General features: G+C 45.3%; 1 protein-coding gene across 1 annotated transcript in view; it reads left to right on the top strand.

Annotated features, from left to right (window-relative positions):
• DARS (aspartyl-tRNA synthetase) overlaps positions 1-17,707 on the top strand; it is a 94,937-nt gene that overhangs the window by 23,398 nt on the left and 53,832 nt on the right. The window contains exons 2-5 of the mRNA XM_018561809.1: positions 5,457-5,559; positions 10,316-10,345; positions 11,593-11,650; positions 16,870-16,962. Of these exons, the coding sequence (XP_018417311.1) occupies positions 5,457-5,559; positions 10,316-10,345; positions 11,593-11,650; positions 16,870-16,962 (284 nt within the window). The remainder of the gene's footprint in view (positions 1-5,456; positions 5,560-10,315; positions 10,346-11,592; positions 11,651-16,869; positions 16,963-17,707) is intronic.

The raw sequence follows: 17,707 nt of genomic DNA, 5'->3' as shown, positions 1-17,707 counted from the left end.
GTACTTTTAATCTCATCATAAACAGCCATTTTTTACAGATCGAGATTGGCAGCTATTGTTGCTGTGGACTTCTGAAGGTCATGGGCCCGTATGTGTTCTGCACATGTACAAGATCGGCATATGGAGCCTTCAGATCAAGAAGGTTGGACCTGTCGCCTTTCCTTTTCATTTGGTGTTCTCTGGTGCCAAATTTATTGAAATGTTCAGTAAGGTGAATGGCACCAAAAAGTAAAGGGCAGCAGCCTGTCTGAATAAATCTGTCATTGATCTCACAGCAGATGAACTGCAATTCAAATTAAGAACAAGACTTTGTAGCTGTGCACACAGCCTATGGGAAGTCTGAACAAGAAGCCTATCCCATAACATACACTTCACATTATTTAAACATTACATACTTGCATAGTTACATAGTATTTGAGGTTGAATAAAGACACAGGTCCATCAAGTTCAACCTTTGTGTGTGATTGTGTATGTGTGTACACGAGTCCATGTGCGGTCTTGTTTTTAAGAGTCCCTGTACCCCTGTATGTTGCGGTCTCTGAGGAAGGTATCTAAATGGTTTTTGAATGACTCAATACTCTCGGCTGATACCACTGCTTGTGGCAGCGAGTTCCAGACTTTAACCGCTCTAACTGAAATTAAGCTCTTACACCCTTTGGCTGGGTTCACACTTGGGCGTTCGTAAAATATGCGCGTTTGACGTGATTTGCAGTCAACGAGACGCGCGTTTACGAGGGCTATCCAGCTGTATCCTGATGGATACGCGCGGAAAATACGTCCCAAAGAAGCTCCTGTACTTCTTGGGCGTAGGGCGTTTTTCAGAGCGTTCTTACGCGCTGAAATACGCCCAGGTGGGAACCATGCCCATAGGAGATGATGGAATTTCACTTGCTGGGCGTTTTACAGCGCGTCGATCAGCGCTGTAAGACGACCAGGTGTGAACCAGGGCTGTGTGGATAAATCTTTTCTCCACCAGTTTTAGGTGGTGACCTCTAGTCCTTTGTTATGGAGTTTACTGTAAAAAGTTTATTGCTGATGTTGCCATCACCATTGAACATCTTGTACATCAAAATCATGTCCCCCCTTAATCTCCTCACTTCCAGTGTGAACATGTTTAGATTTAGTAACCTTGTCTCATAGCTTAGGTCCTCCATCCCCTTAGGCCCCATTCACACTGAGCGATTTATCACGCGGTAATTCCCACGCGATATCGCTCTCCAATGCATGGCAATGGGGCTCTGGCTGTCGCGGGTCGTGTGTCGCTGCAGCAGGACCCTTTTTGGAGCGGATTTTGCCGCGATTCTAGCTTGCTCAATGCAAGGATTTGCACGATATCGCGCGTCAAATGCGCAATTTGTGAATCGCTCAGTGTGAATGGGGCCTAAATTAGCTTAGTTGCCCTTCCCTGGACTCGGCTCAATCCATTGAATCAAAAAAGCTGCCAAATACCTTAGATATCAGTTTAATCCAGAAGTCATGTCATGCAAGCTTAGCCAATGCTTTTCTGTTGTCCAGGGGTAGGGAGAGATGTTACAATTTAAGGATATAGCCCGTGCCATGGCATAGATGCGGGCAGGATATTGTGTTCCCCTTCATGCTTTTCTGCATTCCTTGGGCTGCCGTTGGGTGTCCTCTTCTGATTTTTGTTACAGTGTGGCTGTCCCCGTGCTGCAGTTGTTAAGGCTGGGTTCACACCTAGGCGTATCGAATATGCGCGATTCGCGGTAAAAAACCGCGCAACAAACGCGCGTTTCCGAGGGCTACTTGGCTGTATCCCAATGGAAACGCGCGACAAAAACGCCCCAAACAAGATCCTTTACTTCTTTGGGCGTAGGGCGTTTTGTAGCGCGTTCATACGGCCTGTAATACGCCCAGGTGTGAACCATATCCATAGGAAATAATGGGATTTCGGTGTTTGAGCGTTTTGCAGAGCGTTCGAACGCGCTACAAAACGCCCAGGTGTGAACCAGGCCTAAATGCTCATTCAGGTCTAGGGTACCTGGGTAAAGGGCTTACGTGATCTCTGCTCCCTCCATGCTGGATGACCAGTAACCAGGGCCTTTTCTTTCCTAGGAGGCCCACGTCTAGTGCAGGGCCCATAGCCTAATAAAGGAGCATAAACACACGGATGATGTCACCTGTGTGCTTTCCTTCTTACAAAGCATGCTCTGTACAAGCAGCACAACCCAAATTGTGTGCCGGACCTCTGTTTGTTACTAGTTCACACTTTTCTAGTGCAGTGCATTGTGGGATCGTGCTTCCTAAGGGCCCTTTCACACTGGTTATGCTGGGGGAAGTAAGGGAATTTGCAAGGCAAGACGCTACAGTGGTGTGCTCTGAATGAAAGTACTACATGAAGTACTTTTTTCAGCGCAGTGTGGTGTGACGTAGTGCAACCACATCCCACTGTGCTGTGGCCGATGTAACTTAATGAAATGTCACTTATGTCATTTGAATAAAGTTCTAACAAAAAAAACAAAAAACAGTGCACTGCAGCGGATTGGTGCGTCAGCACTATTCTCCTTCAGCGGCCATGCGTTGAACGCAACCAGCGGGAGTGTGTTCAGTGCAGCTAGGTGGTGTAAACCAGCCCTAAGCAGTGCACATTAACATGTGAGAATTAAAGTGCATTCAAGCAGAACTCCGGGCGCAAATTTTACTAACCCTTGCATTGTTGCTACCCCTGCATGGCAAGGGTTAACTGCTCGTTTTGGTCCAGGGAGGATCCTCTGAGCTGGCTGGCTTTTTACCTAGACCAAAAGGAGCAGTTAACCCTTGCAGTGTGGGGGTAGCACCACTGCAAAGGGTTAATAAAACTTGTGCCCGGAGTTCTGCTTTAGCTCGATGCACGAGAATGGGCAGGTGTAAATGGACCAGGATTTAGCGGAGGCAGCTTCAAGGCCCATTCCAGCACCAACATTAGTTCTGTTTGTTTTCAGCTGTGCACACTTGTTACTTCATCCTCTGCTTTTGTCTTATTCTTCTGGATCTGGAGTGTTTGTTGTCACGTCCTCGATGACTAATGCGATTTTTGTTGTTTTTGCCATCCAGGCAGCTTGTTACAGGATGAGAGTGAGGCATGACAAGGCGTGATTCAGAGAACAGTGCCCAGCGTCAGGCAGGTGCACGCAAGCCTCGGACTTTTAATGCATGTATTTTTAAGTGACACCTGCCGGAGCGATTGTGCTGTTTTCCTGGCTGCTGGGATTTTGGCTGAGCCGCTGTTCACATCCTCCTATGAATCGTCACGGCTCTCAGCGTTCCTGTATGTGTGTGTACAAACCGAGAGTGTCCTCTGTCAGCAGAGGCTTATAACTCAACTTTGAAGATTGTTTACAGAAGCTCTCAACGTATAGGCCTCCTGGGGATCTATAATTGGTACATTGTAGCCAGCAGGAGATCAAAATAGTTTATAGGTTTGTGTGTGTGCACATATTTTCTGGGACTGGGGGGGGTGTTTGTGTGTCACTCATTATATAATATGTTGGGGGATTTATATGGCGCCGCAGTGCTTTACAATATTTATTTATTACAGGTTTTTATACAGTATAGTGCCAACAATTGAGGCTAGGTTCACACCTTGGCGATCCGTGACCGCGCGGCGATTGTGCATGAAACACCGTGCGGATGGCCACGCCGTCACGGAATCGCTCAGCGCTGCCAATCGCGGGGCGACTGGGGTGCCATTTATAATGGCGCCCCAGGCAGATTGTGCGGTTTCCCACCGCAAAAACGCCCGTGTGATCGCACACGATCGCAGTTAAAAAAAACGCATAGTGCGTGTCGCCAAAAATGGTACATGTGTCTTTTTTCAGCATTTGTTCGCAGGTGTGATCCCATTGAAATCCATGGGGCTGCATGGCAACCGCTGTGTGCACCCGCACACGATCGCGCGTCCTAGATTACCCAGGTCTGCACCAGCCCTCACCCAGAGGTGACTAGGAAGCTAGGGAGTAGGAGTTTTTAGAAGAAGGGAAGAGGATGGTATGAAAAAATGTTTTGCCTTTACATTCACATTAATAGAAGCTGTTCACCAAACACTTCATCTTTCTATTTATTTCTTCTGTGTATATATTTATATTGTTCTGGTCAGCAAAAACATTTTTCAACAAAGGGACCTCTGAGAACAGAAATATGAGTAATATCTTTCCGATTTTTTTATTTTTGGGGGGAAGCACCAGGATGATGGCACTGGAATGTGCACCCTCCGAGGCAGCTTCCATATTTCTGTCCAGAGAGGTTTGACTATTCTGACTAGGAATGCACCTATACCGTTTTTTCAGTATTGAGTACCGATATTTTGTTTTCGGTACTCGCTGACACCGAGTACCGATACCACTGCTTCCGCTGGCATGGAGTCGGCTTCCCGGGCAATCAGGTAGCCCGGCAGCGGCTAATGACATGCCGCCCCGGCTTCCTGATTGCCCGGGAAGCCGGCTCCATGTTGTTTTGGCCGGCTCAATTGTGATTGGCCGGGTAGTCGGCTCCCCAGCCAATCAGCATGGAGCCGGCTTCCCGGCCAATCAGGAAGCTGGGCAGGGAGCAATGACCCGGCTTCCTGATTGGCCGGTAGCATGAGCCGGCTTCCCGGCGAATCAGGAAGTCAGTAGGCGGATCATTACTAGCCACCCATCTTCCTGATTGCCCAGGAAGCCGGCTCCATGTTCCCCTATGACACTGCCGGTCAGAGGAAATCTTCCTCTGACCGGAAGTTCCGGTAACGGGGAAGGCATCGTAGCTTTTTTTTTTTTTTGTTCCTCTGCCTGCCACATTGACTAAACCCCATTTAGCTGTAGGTTTGTTTCCTATGTTGGATCCTCAGCCAGTGAATATGAAGGCCACGGTGTTCACCGATTCCAGCTCTGTCCTCTTTATATGCTTGTTTTCACACAGCGTGTAACGTGAGAGGGTGGTTGCAAAGAGAAAAATCATATGGCAATAGGGTCCCCCATAAAAGCAGCCTAATGAGTCCTCTGAATGTTGTTGTAGTGGGTTATATAGAATGTAAATGGATGGCATTAATTGGCCACTGATTTTTACATGCAGTCCTCAACTTTGGGTCAGAAAGTCATCTGGGTTCACATAATCGCCACTTTTTGTCGGCATCCTAATTGGAAGAAGCATCTCTTCATTCATTCTGTGTCTGAAATACGTGTTAAAAGAAATATCCCATGGCTGTTCTTTCCAAACACATGCTTCCCCAGAAATTTCCTGTTTTTATTGTCGGCCAGAGGGAAAAGCTTCACTGAATGAAGGAAAGCCGAAACAAGCGTTTCAGCCAGACAAAGGGATTAGCTGCACCCCCTCCGATACTATGAATGGAACCTGAGTTTCCCATTGACTGAACACTTCCCACAGGAAGTGGAATAAATAACAATTGGAATCGGCAAGGTCACCTTTTTAATATTGCGCCGTGTTTTCCGGGCTCACTCTCCTTCTCTATTTGTGTTTTGCAGTGCTGCCGAGGACCAGGACCAGGCCCAGTCCAAGAAAGCCATGAAGAAACAACAGAAGGAAGCCGAGAAAGCAGCAAAAAAAGCAGAGAAGCAAGCCAAAGTGGTCAGTCCTGAGGCCCGCTTTATTGATCTGTGGGAAAGAGGACCTTTCATCAATGGTCCTGTGTCATAACATTTAAGTTCACACCAGGGCGTTTCGTCACGCTTTTTTTTTTCACGCTGAAAAGCATGCAAATTAAAATCCCATGTATTTTTATGGAGGCCGTTCATGTAAACACGCTGAATCGCGTGTAAAAATACGCCTGTTGTTTGAAATAGTCTCTGAGCTTCTTTTGTGCATTTGTCAGCTTGTTTGGCTCCATAGACTTCAATGGAAACGCGCCGATCAGCGTGTTTTTTGCAGCGGAGACTGCTTTTCATTGGACAACTGAAAACAAGCTGAAATTGCGCCTTAAAAAGCAATTACATATGAACAAATTAAACAAAAACATTATTAAAGCGTGCTGAAACGCTATCACCCTGGTGTGAATGGGGTCTAAGAAGGCAAATTGACTGTGTCTTTGTAAAGCTCACCCCATATACTTTGTACTCACCTTTCCAGTGCTCCCCTGCCGCTCCTTCTTTTGGCTGTCCATGCAAAAACCTGGTCCTTCTAGTTTCCGGGGACCAATATGACCTCCTACTAGGGGATGCACTGATAAAGATACTAGTATCGGTGCTGATTCTGAGTATTTCAGCAAGTACTCGCCCAAATGCTCAGATACCTTCTCCGATACCAGACTCTCCGGTCAGAGGAAGATTTCCTCTGACTGGCAGTGCCGTAGGGGAATATGGGTCCAGCTTCCCGTCTAATCGGCAAGCAGGGTGGCGAGTAATGTCCCGCTGATTGGCTGGGAAGCCGGTTTCCCGGCCAATCAGTATTAAGCTGGCGAACAGCCGTCTGAATGCTGTTTGGCTGGGAAGCCGGCTTTCCGGTCAATCAGGAAGGTGGATCATTACCTGCTGCCTGGTTTCCTGATTGCCCAGGAAGCCGGCTTCATGCCAGCGGAAGCGCCGGTATTCGGTATCGGCGAGTACCGAAAGCAAAATATCGCTACTCGATACCAAAAAAAACGGTTTTGGTGCATCTCTACCTCCTGCCATGATGCAGTGTTTGAGGAGACTTTCTGGGCCCAAGCACTGGTGTGTCACTGATCTTACACCAATGACGCAAGGTATTTTGGTGGGGGCTGCCACAGAGAAAGGCATGTCGGGGTATTGCCAGAAAGGTGACTGTAAATTTTTGGGGGGAGGAAGGCTTCACAGAGACATTGTCACTTTTTCTTTGGTGATAGTGTCTCTTTAAATGTTGATACTAGTACAGCTTCACCTCTTAGAGATTACTTGATTGTATATTCTTTACTTGTATTTATTTGCTCCCTGTTAGAATAGAAGTGTTATAGACTATACAGTCATCCTGTCTGTGGCCTGAGCTCAGTGCAGACAGCAGACATGTAAAAACTGTCATATGTCAACAGTGGTGTCAGAATTACATTGATGAAATCAAAAGGCTTTGCTCACTGACACCTTTTTTGCTCCGACAAGGAGAGAATACAAGTGAATCATCGTATCAGTCAAAGGCACTATATAAATGGCTGCAATAAATAAGTGAATAATGGGACCAACACCCTTCCCTGAGACCTAAGGGTGCACAGCTATGAGGACATGTATAGTGGGCTATTTTTATATATTTTATTTATTTATGTTCAAGACTAAAAAAACAAAACGACATATTCCCTATTTACACTGGACCTTTTGGCTTGGTCTTGGGTGTAGATTGTATCTCCATAACACAGGGGTAGGCAGTCACGGATTAACTAAACTGGGCTCATAACACTGCTTACGATTTGTACAGAAGTTAGGAGATCCCTGGATTTCTGGCAGGGTCAACAGGAATTATTTTGTTCACTTATCAACTGATGTAACAAAACTCTTTCAATGGTATATTATTATTATTATACAGGATTTATATGGCGCCAACAGTTTGTGCGGCACTTTACAATATAAGGAAAACATTACAATTCAAGACAAGGTGGTAAGGAGGGCCCTGCCCCTGAGAGCTCACAATCTAAAAGGGAAGGGCAAGTGATACATGAGGAGGTAGCTGTGTGGGGATGAATTGTTTGAGAATGTGATGGTTGAGTGGTTAGGTTGAGGTGGGATAGGCTTCCCTGAAGAGATGAGTCTTAAGGGAACGCCTAAAGGCAGTCAGAGTAGGAGATAGACAGAGAGGTTGGGGCAAAGAGTTCCAGAGGATGGGAGAGACTCTAGTGAAGTCCTGGAGGCGAGTATGGGAGGAGTTGACGAGGGAGCTGGAAAGCAGGAGGTCTTTGGAAGAGCGGAGGGGACGGTTAGGGTGATACTTTGAGACAAAGTTGGAGAAATAGCCGGGGGCAGAGTTGTTGATGGCTTTGTAAGTCGTTAATTTTTAGAATGTTATCCTTTGGGCTATTGGAAGCCAGTGGAGGGATTGGCAGAGGGAGGTGGGGGATGGAAGCCAGTGCAGGGATCGGCAGAGGGGGGTTGCAGACACTGAGCGGTTGGTTAGGTGAATGAGTCTGGCAGCTGCATTCATGATAGACTGAAGGGGGATAACCTGTGTAGCGGTAAGCCAATGAGGAGCGAGTATTTATACAATGGGTGACGTGACAAGCTGGGTCCTTTTCCGTCTTCTCTGCATCCTGGATGAAGCAAAGGGATAGCTCCGATATGACTCAAGGCAGTCAGAGTGGGAGATAGACGGACAGGTTGGGGTAAAGCGTTCCAGAGGATGGGAGAGACTCTAGAGAAGTCCTGGAGGTGAGCATGGGAGGAGTTGACAAGGGAGCTGGAAAGCAGGAGGTCTCTGGAAGAGCGGAGGGGACGGTTAGGGTGATCCTTATATGTAACAGAGTCCAGCTCCATTGACCACAGCTAAGGAAAAACTAAAATGCTAGGCACCGGCTGTAATTTCTAAGGAGCATTGCCTACCTGGCTCCCGGGATTTATCCAGCCCTACCTTATGTTTGCACACTGATAAGGGAGAATAGGTAGGCAATAAATTGTTAAGGTGCCCATACACTGGCCGAATTTCGGGCAGTTTTTAATGTACCGGCCGAAATTCACACATTGCGTGGGCTGTTGGCTCCCTTTCAGCTGGCATTCCTCGATCAGCTGATCGAAGGAGCCGGCTGGGAAAATCCTTGTGCGATCAGAGGCAGCAGCCAATGCCCGCTCTGATCGGGTATTATGACAGGTGCAGGCAGCACCTGTCCTAATGCAATGCAACATCGGGATTCCTCGATCAATGCGCTGTTTGTGTTGATGGAGGAATTGCGTCAATTTTTTTCATTCAACCCGCGAGTTGAATGAAAACAATTGATAGGTGTATGGCGAGCCTAAGGCCCCTTTCACATTGAGCGGTTCGCAAATCGCGCGATATCGCGCAAATGCTTGCATTGAGCAAGCTGGAATCGCGGCTAAATCCGCTCCAAAAAGGGTCCTGCTGTAGCGACACACGACCCGCGACAGCAGGACCCTTTGCCCCATTGAGAAGCATTGGAGAGCGATGTCGCGCGGTAAATTGCCACGATATAGCGGGAATTACCGCGCGATAAATCGCTCAATGTGAACGGGGTCTAAGAGTTGCCCAACAACATTAATAATATATTTTCAGTTATAACTGTTCACATACATATATATTCATCTACTGGGCTCGTGTTCTACTTGCACCCATTTTATGTTCGAGTATCAAAACATTTTAGTTTTTTTTTTTGTGGTCCCCAGGCCACCTCCTCTGTAGGTGATGGTGGTCAAAATTACTTTCCTTTCCGGAGGGACAACATGGCACTTACATAACGATGTCTGAGCTCCGTTGTGTCCCGTAGTACTGTGAGCCCTGATTGGCGCAATTAAAATATATAGACACCGGCACTCCAATAGAAAATCAAATACTTCTATTTATTGACGTATGAGCACCATAACGTGATACACTCAATGCAACATTTCGGGGGTCTCACAGGATCCCCTTCATCAGGCAAAACAAGTGATGAATGGGATCCTGTGAGACCCCGAAACATTGCATTGAGGGTATCACGTTATGCTGCTCATATTTCCTTTGACGTATTTGATTTTCTATTGGAGTGGCGGTGTCTATATATTTTATTTGTGATTAATACGGTTGGCAACTATCGACAGCCGCAGCACCCACTCATTATTTTGGAATAGCGGTTTCGAGTGCAATGGGTTTGTGGACTTTATCCTGACTGGCATAATGATACTGCTCCAGGGGGGTTTGTCTGTAACGGCTGGGACTCCAGAAGAAGTGGGTTTGATGGTGCTGGACATCATTCAGCCCCCGAAGAGGACCACATTGTATTGCAGACTGGTGAGTCGGGGCTGAGGGGCAGTGCCAGCGGAGGAGGTAAGTATTTAAAAAGCTGGTTTTACATTTTTAAACATGCTGGACCACCTATTTATTCATTTCAATGAAAAGATGAAGTTTGGCTTCAGGCACAGCAGACCATAGAGCTTCCTGAAAATGTCCTAACACAGCCAATGTATGCGTGTAACTTTGCAAGGTACAATATCCAAGAACTGCTGGGGTTTGCAGAATTTTGCCATCAGTTAGCAGTAGAATTATTACCTATCATTTGCAAACCATCAGCCATGGGATGTGTGAAGACAATTGTATGACATTTCTTGCTAAAGAAGCATTTTAATTGCGTGAAAAAAAGTTCATGCTTGGCAAGAAAAGTTTCTCCTCTTGTGAATGCGGTGTGCTGTTTTGTTTTTCTATTTTCATTGTTTGCTAAGATTGTTTTTCCTTTTATCCTTTGTAGGCATCTGAGCAGCAGGCAGATGAAGGAGAGGTAAGTGTCAGACCCTCTGCTATATAGGATTCGAGAAGTGGGTCTCGGGGTTGTGTAGGTGTGCTTTGCACCTCCATGTGGTTTTCGCACAACAAAATGTTAGCAGGTTTACATATCGTACGTGTTACTTTTCTCAACTTAAAATGGCGGTGCCATTATGACGGCTTTCACTTTTATTATGTTCCATCCCTTCTTGCTTGCTATGTAAGCTGCATCATTGGAGCTTAAAGTGGTCTTTCATTGAGGTAGCACTGAACCCCGAGTGAAATATCCTGTTTATCTAATTCGACTTTATCAGCTGTATAGGACAAACTTTATTTTCCTGAGTTCTGCTATAAACACTTAGGCCCGGTTCACACCTGGGCGTTTTGTAGCGTGTTCGTACGCTCTGCAAAACGCTGAAACACCGAAATCCCATTATTTCCTATGGGTACGGTTCACACCTGGTCGTATTACAGGCCGTATCGACGCGCTACAAAACGGCCTACGCCCAAAGAAGTACAGAAGCTTCATTGGGACGTATTTGCCGCGCGTTTCCATTGGGATACAGCCAAGTAGCCCTCGGAAACACGCGTTTGTCGCATGTTTTTTTTTTACCGCGAATCGCGGTAAAAATGTGCGTCACGAAAACGCGTGACAAACGCGCATATTCGATACGCCTAGGTGTGAACTCAGCCTTACATTGCTTCATGTTGTAGAATCTCTGCCTTTCTTTGCTGCACTTCCCCGACTTCCGGTTATGATTCCGGTGTGATCTAATGCTTAGGGGTTCCGTGACCCATAATTTCCGTGTGCTCTTCCCGTTAAGTGTATGCATCTCCAAACGCAGCACCTGAGCACTATTCTTTGCATGCTGCCCACAGTGCACATGTATCCCCTGAGCACTATTCCTTGCACGCTGCCTAGAAATGCACATGCATTCCCCCAAGCACAGCACATATATCCCCCATCCAACCAGATGGGCACCCATCATGGTGGCTATGTGGTGCCTGCAAGGCAACATAGCCACCCTATTGGCTTAAATATAATACACCACACTTTAAAAGGCTCATTATGCTGCCAAGACTGCACACAAAAAGGGGATAGGAAACATTAATGACATAAGGTATGCTGCCACTTCTTCTTTAATGACTGACGTAGTCTTGTCCCAGAACATCTCAAATAATATCTGATTTTGACGTCATGAGTGTGATGAAGAAAAGTAATTCTCTATGGGAACTCTTCATTTCATGTTTCTTCTTTCCTAGGACTTTGCCACGGACAGATATGGAGTTCCCCCCATGATACAATCACAAGATAAGCCAGGTATGTTCTATTTAAATGTTTAGACTCTTTTTACACTTTATATCTGTAAAAAAAATAAGTCACGGCAACTGGACTTCTTGAAGAAAAATCCTAGACACTGCAGCGCACAGTAGTGAGGCGTTCAGCAACTGAAACAGTGCTGACAATCCAGAAAGCAGTGGACGGGGCCAGGTGCTGATTGACAAGCTATGGGCTTGTCAATCAACAGTGACAATGCCGATAGCCCTGCCCATGCCAACTGTAGTGCAAGCAGGCGCAGCCTACTTGAGAATGGCAACAGTACCCTTAGCAGTGCAGCAGTGTTGCCACCCCACCACAAGAAGCTGCATTAGGACCTGTTGATCCTTCACTGGCAGGATCAACAAGTATTTGTGGGACTTTGCAAGACCCTACTTGCTGAAGCATGCATTTTAATTCCTCTGTACTTTGCACCTATTGTACACTCAAATTTTTTGACGTAACATGAGTTATTATCAGCAATGACTATTGAATTACCAGTCACATGACTAAAAATAAGGATCCTTACGGCAAAATAAAACTGTAAGCCTTATAGTGCAGTTACTTAGGCCGTTATTAACAAAGGGTTTGGTTGTTGGTGTCAGTTTAGAATACGGTTACACATATTATTCGATGTTCTCGCATTAACAGCTGGCAGCTAGCGGGGGAATTCCGCTCGGAAGAAAACCCCCTTCTTGGTTTTAATTGCACTACATGTTTCTGCAGGCACCTTAATGAAACAGACATTCATCACCTGCCCAGGTGTCTTACGCCAGTTTGTCTTTTGATTAGATGAATTATTAATGCTGAAATTTTATATATATTTTTTTTCACATTCTGTAGTTACCGGACGAGTTAAAGTCTTTGATTTTGTTTTTGTACTCTAAATGGTTTCTGCCTCTAGGAGATGAGGTCATAATAATGTTCTCTAATCTGAGTGATTGCTGTAGTGACTGTTCAGAGGGTTCATAGAACTGTTCCTGGCCAAGTGTGGCTTTCAGCCAATAATGTCCTTTATGCACGTATATAAAAATGCACACTCATCTACACTAAGGCTCGGTTCACACCTAGGCAACTCCTGACCAGCGCGGCAATCTGCGCGGTTGGTGCACGATTGCCACGCGGTCAGGAGTCGTCAAGGTGTGAACCGATCACGCTGTGGGTGCCATTATTTTCTAAGCTAAAAAAAGCTGCGCGTTGTGTCGCACATTATTATTTTTTTAGCTTTTTGTTACTTTTTTTAGCGATTGCCGTGTTGATGTCACCCCATTGAAATCAATGAGGCCGTGCAGCAATCGCTGTGTGCACCAGCGCGTCCCGCGGTGTAGTGCAGGTTTTGTAGCATAAAACTACAAAAACGACACTGGTGCCTTCAATTGCGAGGTGGCCAGCTCTGATAAAAGAAACACTGAAGAGGCAACTCTTCAATGAAGGTAAATTCCGGCTGTTTATAGTCCTGTACTTTAAATGGAAGCTGTTGCTTTTACTTTAGTATTGGCAATACAGGATCATTTTGTTGTTTGAATGGGGTAGAAACTGAAGCACCTGGAGAAAACCCATGCAGACACAAGTGAACCTTACAAACTCCATATAGTCCTAATCCCAATTTAACAGAGGACTCTAGTACTGCGAGGCACTTCTTTATTTCTTATTCTACATACATACATACATACTAGCTAGTAATAGTAAAATGTTATTGAGTGAACGCAAGATGCGGCTTGAATAACTGTGTGAAGAGATAGGATGTGATAAGTTCTATTTCCAGTCCACGTATGTTATAATTTATGGAGATGGTATGTTTCTCCAGAAATGACCCCATGTCAGGTTTTTACCACTTGTGCGGCACTTCATGCAGTCCTTCTTCTGTGTCTGGTGACCCCTCCCTGACACAGGCCATGCAGTTATTTTCTGACCGTTCTGCACAAAGAGAGGAAAAAGCTGCTTCAAGCAGAGAGCGCACCATTGTGTGTCGGCACCACACTTTCTATGCATTCCATACATATCTGTTTATTTTTACAATACTGCAGAGAAAGAAAGTCTAAAGACATATATATTTTTTTTCTGTTCAGCTTAGTTTTAGGAGTACAGAATCGTGTAAGGAATTATAATATTTCCAAATAATATACTTTGTGTGTAAGCACATGAGAAGCATCAGTGATTGAGTGTAAACTGACTTTGACTTTTGCTTTATAGGAAATGTATAGTAGTGTTGTATATAGTGTCTTTTATATATTTGTTGTGGTCAGCGCTAGAATAAGGTAAATATTTTATTATCAGATCAAATGTTATTGCACATTGATTGTTCATATGTACTACTTGCAGCCAATGTGCCCATTCAAGGCCTTTTTGTTGCAGCTTTTTACGAATGTTAAAGCACAAATGAATTGAATCAAATCTGCTAAATACAATCCAGTTGCATCAAAACAAAAGGTGCACAAAGCTTTACTGTCGATGTCCTTTAGAAAGCAGCCACAGCCTGGGTAGATAAACCTATGCGGTGGAGAAGGGCCCTTGCAATCTATGTGTGCAATGGTCTTTCTGCAGATTTCCCACATACCCCCTGCTAAGACTGACCTATAGCTCTTCAGTCATTATTGTGACCTTAAACTCAGGAGTTAAATCTTAAAAATACATTCAAGTACCTTTTAAAGTAGTATTAAGGTCTGAGCGATTTTTACCTTAATGCATTCTCTGCATTCGGGTATAAACTGCCCAGAACCCTTTTCTCCCCCTATTTCAACCCCCCCCACACTTACCTGTCAGCGACTCTCGTCCCCGCCGCCGGTCCCGAAGTGATCCTCCGTTCCCCGTACTTCCTGGTTGCAGGGGGAGGATACTGATGGCAGAGGAGCCATAGGCTCCTTCTGCCATCAATCATAGTGTTGGTCAGAGAGAAGGGGTTTCTATTGACGCACACAGCCACTGCGGGCACGAGCGCGCACAGGTGCCTCCGTTAGCCGATGGAGGCACCTGTGCAGGGTGCGGGGGGGAAGAGCGCTGTGGGGACCCACTAGAAAATGAGTAATTTAAAACTTTTAAAGAAAAAGAACAGTCTCAGGCAAAGGTGGGTCTCCTTATAGCAAATATTAAAAAAAGAAAGAAAGGTTTAATATCGCTTTTAAGTATTAACAAAAATGTATCTTATTTGCGTACCACTCGGCTGTAGATCCTCAAATCATCTCTGAATAGGTGCTGACACTGTCCTTCCTTCTGGAGGGGGGCTACTTTTGTTCCTCATGGTCCCTCTGTGTGTTGTAAAGTAGCCACCACTCCAAGCTCACTCCGTGATGGACTACAATCTCATATTTAATTTACTGATTTGTATCAAGATTGTAGTCAATCACAGGAGAGAGCTTGGAGCGGTGACTACTGTATAACACACACAGGGACCATGGGGAACAAAAGTAGCCCCCCTCCAGAACGAAGGACAGTGTCGGCACCAATTCAGAGATGATTTGAGGATCTACAGCCGAGTGATACACAAATTAGCTACATTTTTGTTAATATTTAAAGTACTTGAATGTATTTTTAAGATTGAACTCCTGAGTTTAGTGTCACTTTAAAGCTCATGCTCCTTTTTGATTGGAAAGCTTTAGCTATAACAATAGTAGGGGACATGTCGCACCACTGCAGGGAGACCACTGCTTCCACACAGAGAGCAGGGTGTCCTTCTCCGCTGGCTTTTCTACTCAGGTGGTCAAATGCAGAGGGGTGTCTGTCTTTGCTCATGATTCCCATCCTACGCTCATCCTTGTAGCGGGCTAGCTGTTCTTTCACTCCTCCGCTACTTCTGCTATTAATCTTGGGCCAAGGAATGCCCCTTCCTGCCTTGTTTAGTTTACTCATAGCATAATCGTGTTGCAGGAAAGGACAGATGTAACTTGTTAAACTATGCTGTAATAAAATTAAATGGCTAAGCCCCATGATTTACAGCAGAAAGGAGGGCAAATGACACCCGGTAACAGTGTAGAGTCCCTGCCTTGCTTTTTCTTGGAATAGCATGCATGCACCCAGTAAGAAGGGTCAGAGTGGCAGATAAGATGCCATCAGTCTAAGCCACAGAGACTCATCTCGTTGTTTGTGGGGGAACTTTGTGCCGCTTCTTTGTGTAGAAAGCTGCATAGCAGCAGCCTCTTGGTAACGGCTAATGAGATTCTGTATATAGTGCTCAGTGAGACCACACCGGCAATGCAGAACATCTACAAGGAGATCAAAGTGTGGAAACATTTCAGCGTCTATCTATATGTTCTGTCTGCAGCTGTTTCTTCTGAAAAACCTGTTACTTTCTTGCTGACTCATCTGCACGGGGAAATAAGTTGTGGCTATACCTATGTAACAGTTTACCTTCCCAGAACCTTGTACACTGAGGGGGGAATTCATCAAAACTGGAGCAGGCAAAATCCGGAGCAGATTTGCATTGCAACCAATCGGCTCCTCTCTCTTATTTTCAAATCCAAACTGGGCAAACTGATCTGAAGAAAGATGCTGATTGGTTTACATGGGCAACTGCTCTAGTTTCCGTCTGCTCCAGTTTTGATATATTCCCCCCTGAGTGTCTCCATTTCTGTTGGAGTGGCTGTGTTAGACTTCATCTGTGAATCTATGCTCACTTTAAACCCTAACTCAGTGACATTTTTATTTGCATCGCATCGTGTATCAGAAACAAGCGTATTTTTTTAAAAAGAAAATACTTGTTGGCGGCCTTTCTATACTATGTTGCATCTCCGTTGCGGATCATAGTGTTGCTGATCTTCTGTTGCCACTTCCTTTCTATATCATACTCCATTAATGGCTGCATGGCATTTCCTGGGTCGGGTTTTCTGATGGTGATAACCGTGGATCATGTGTTATGTAATGTATGTTAAAGCTGCCACTTGTGGTCTACATCGGATTTCTGTGCGACATGGTGAAAATATAGCACAACTAGCAGACACAGAGAGAGTGTTGTCGGCTTACAACAAAAGGTGCCCGAACCAGGGACATTCCTGGCAGGATCACTGGCAGGGCACATATTGAAAGGAAACCTGTGTAACACTGCAGGAACTGTGCTCCTTTATCAAAGGCAAAAATGATATAACAGAATTGTGCTTTGCAGATGGCAGACAGGTACTCTTCGCAGCATCATATTATACTGAGGTACACTGCATACAGATAGGAGTACACAGTGTGTTGGTTCTTCTGTGGGTGTTTCCTTGTGTTACATGGTGACTTTTCTTTTCCAGAGAGGGCTCTGGTGAGAGTAAAAGACCTGACTCTTCAAAAAGCCGATGAAGTTGTGTGGGTTCGTGCCCGGGTCCACACCAGCCGAGCAAAGGGTAAGTACCCAGTTTCTCATTGCGTAGTCAAATCCTGTCCATGGAACAAGGTTCAAAATAATAAAAAAAATGTCCTGCAAACTTTTGCTGGGAATGTTAAAGCGGACCTTTTACCCTTATCTTTAAAACACACCTTTAGGGCCTGTTCACACGACGTCCGTTTTCTGTGCTGACCTGATCCGTACGCTGCTGCACAAAAAATGTATCCCTATGTGTTTTATGGGCTACAGTTCTCACGTGCGCAGTCCGTTCAGGTTACGACAGAAAAATACTGCATGTCACATTTTGTAAGGTCAGGAAACGGTCAGGAAACGCAAAACGCGTCAAAAACGCACTGCACTGCAGCTAACATACTGACAGCCCCACTCCAGTTTAGTAATGACAATCTACGAACGCATGCTTCTAGATAATTGCCGGCCTTGCATTCTTTGGATATCTTATTTCTATTTTCCTCCCCAGTCTTCTGACAGTGGCCATGTTTACTAAGGGCAGATTACTAGATCCCCTTTTACTGTCTTGATTTCTGGCACATGTGACCATGCACATCATCTCAGGGGAGGAAAATGCCTTTCTCTGAGATCTCTTTGAGATTACAGATGAGATTTCCCGGCAATGCTCTGCTGATGACCAGGCATTCCCAGTGTGCATTGCTTTGCCAAACTGAAGTCATTTTGCCCTTTCAAAGTAGGAAGTGAATGCTCTTCAAGTGTAAGTATTTCACAATCACAGCCTTTTACACCTGACA

This window comes from Nanorana parkeri, unplaced genomic scaffold (genome assembly GCF_000935625.1).
Source record: "Nanorana parkeri isolate BGI_ZX_2015 unplaced genomic scaffold, ASM93562v1 scaffold545, whole genome shotgun sequence".
Taxonomy (NCBI): Eukaryota; Metazoa; Chordata; class Amphibia; order Anura; family Dicroglossidae; genus Nanorana; species Nanorana parkeri.
This window is presented reverse-complemented; position numbering and strand designations above follow the sequence as displayed.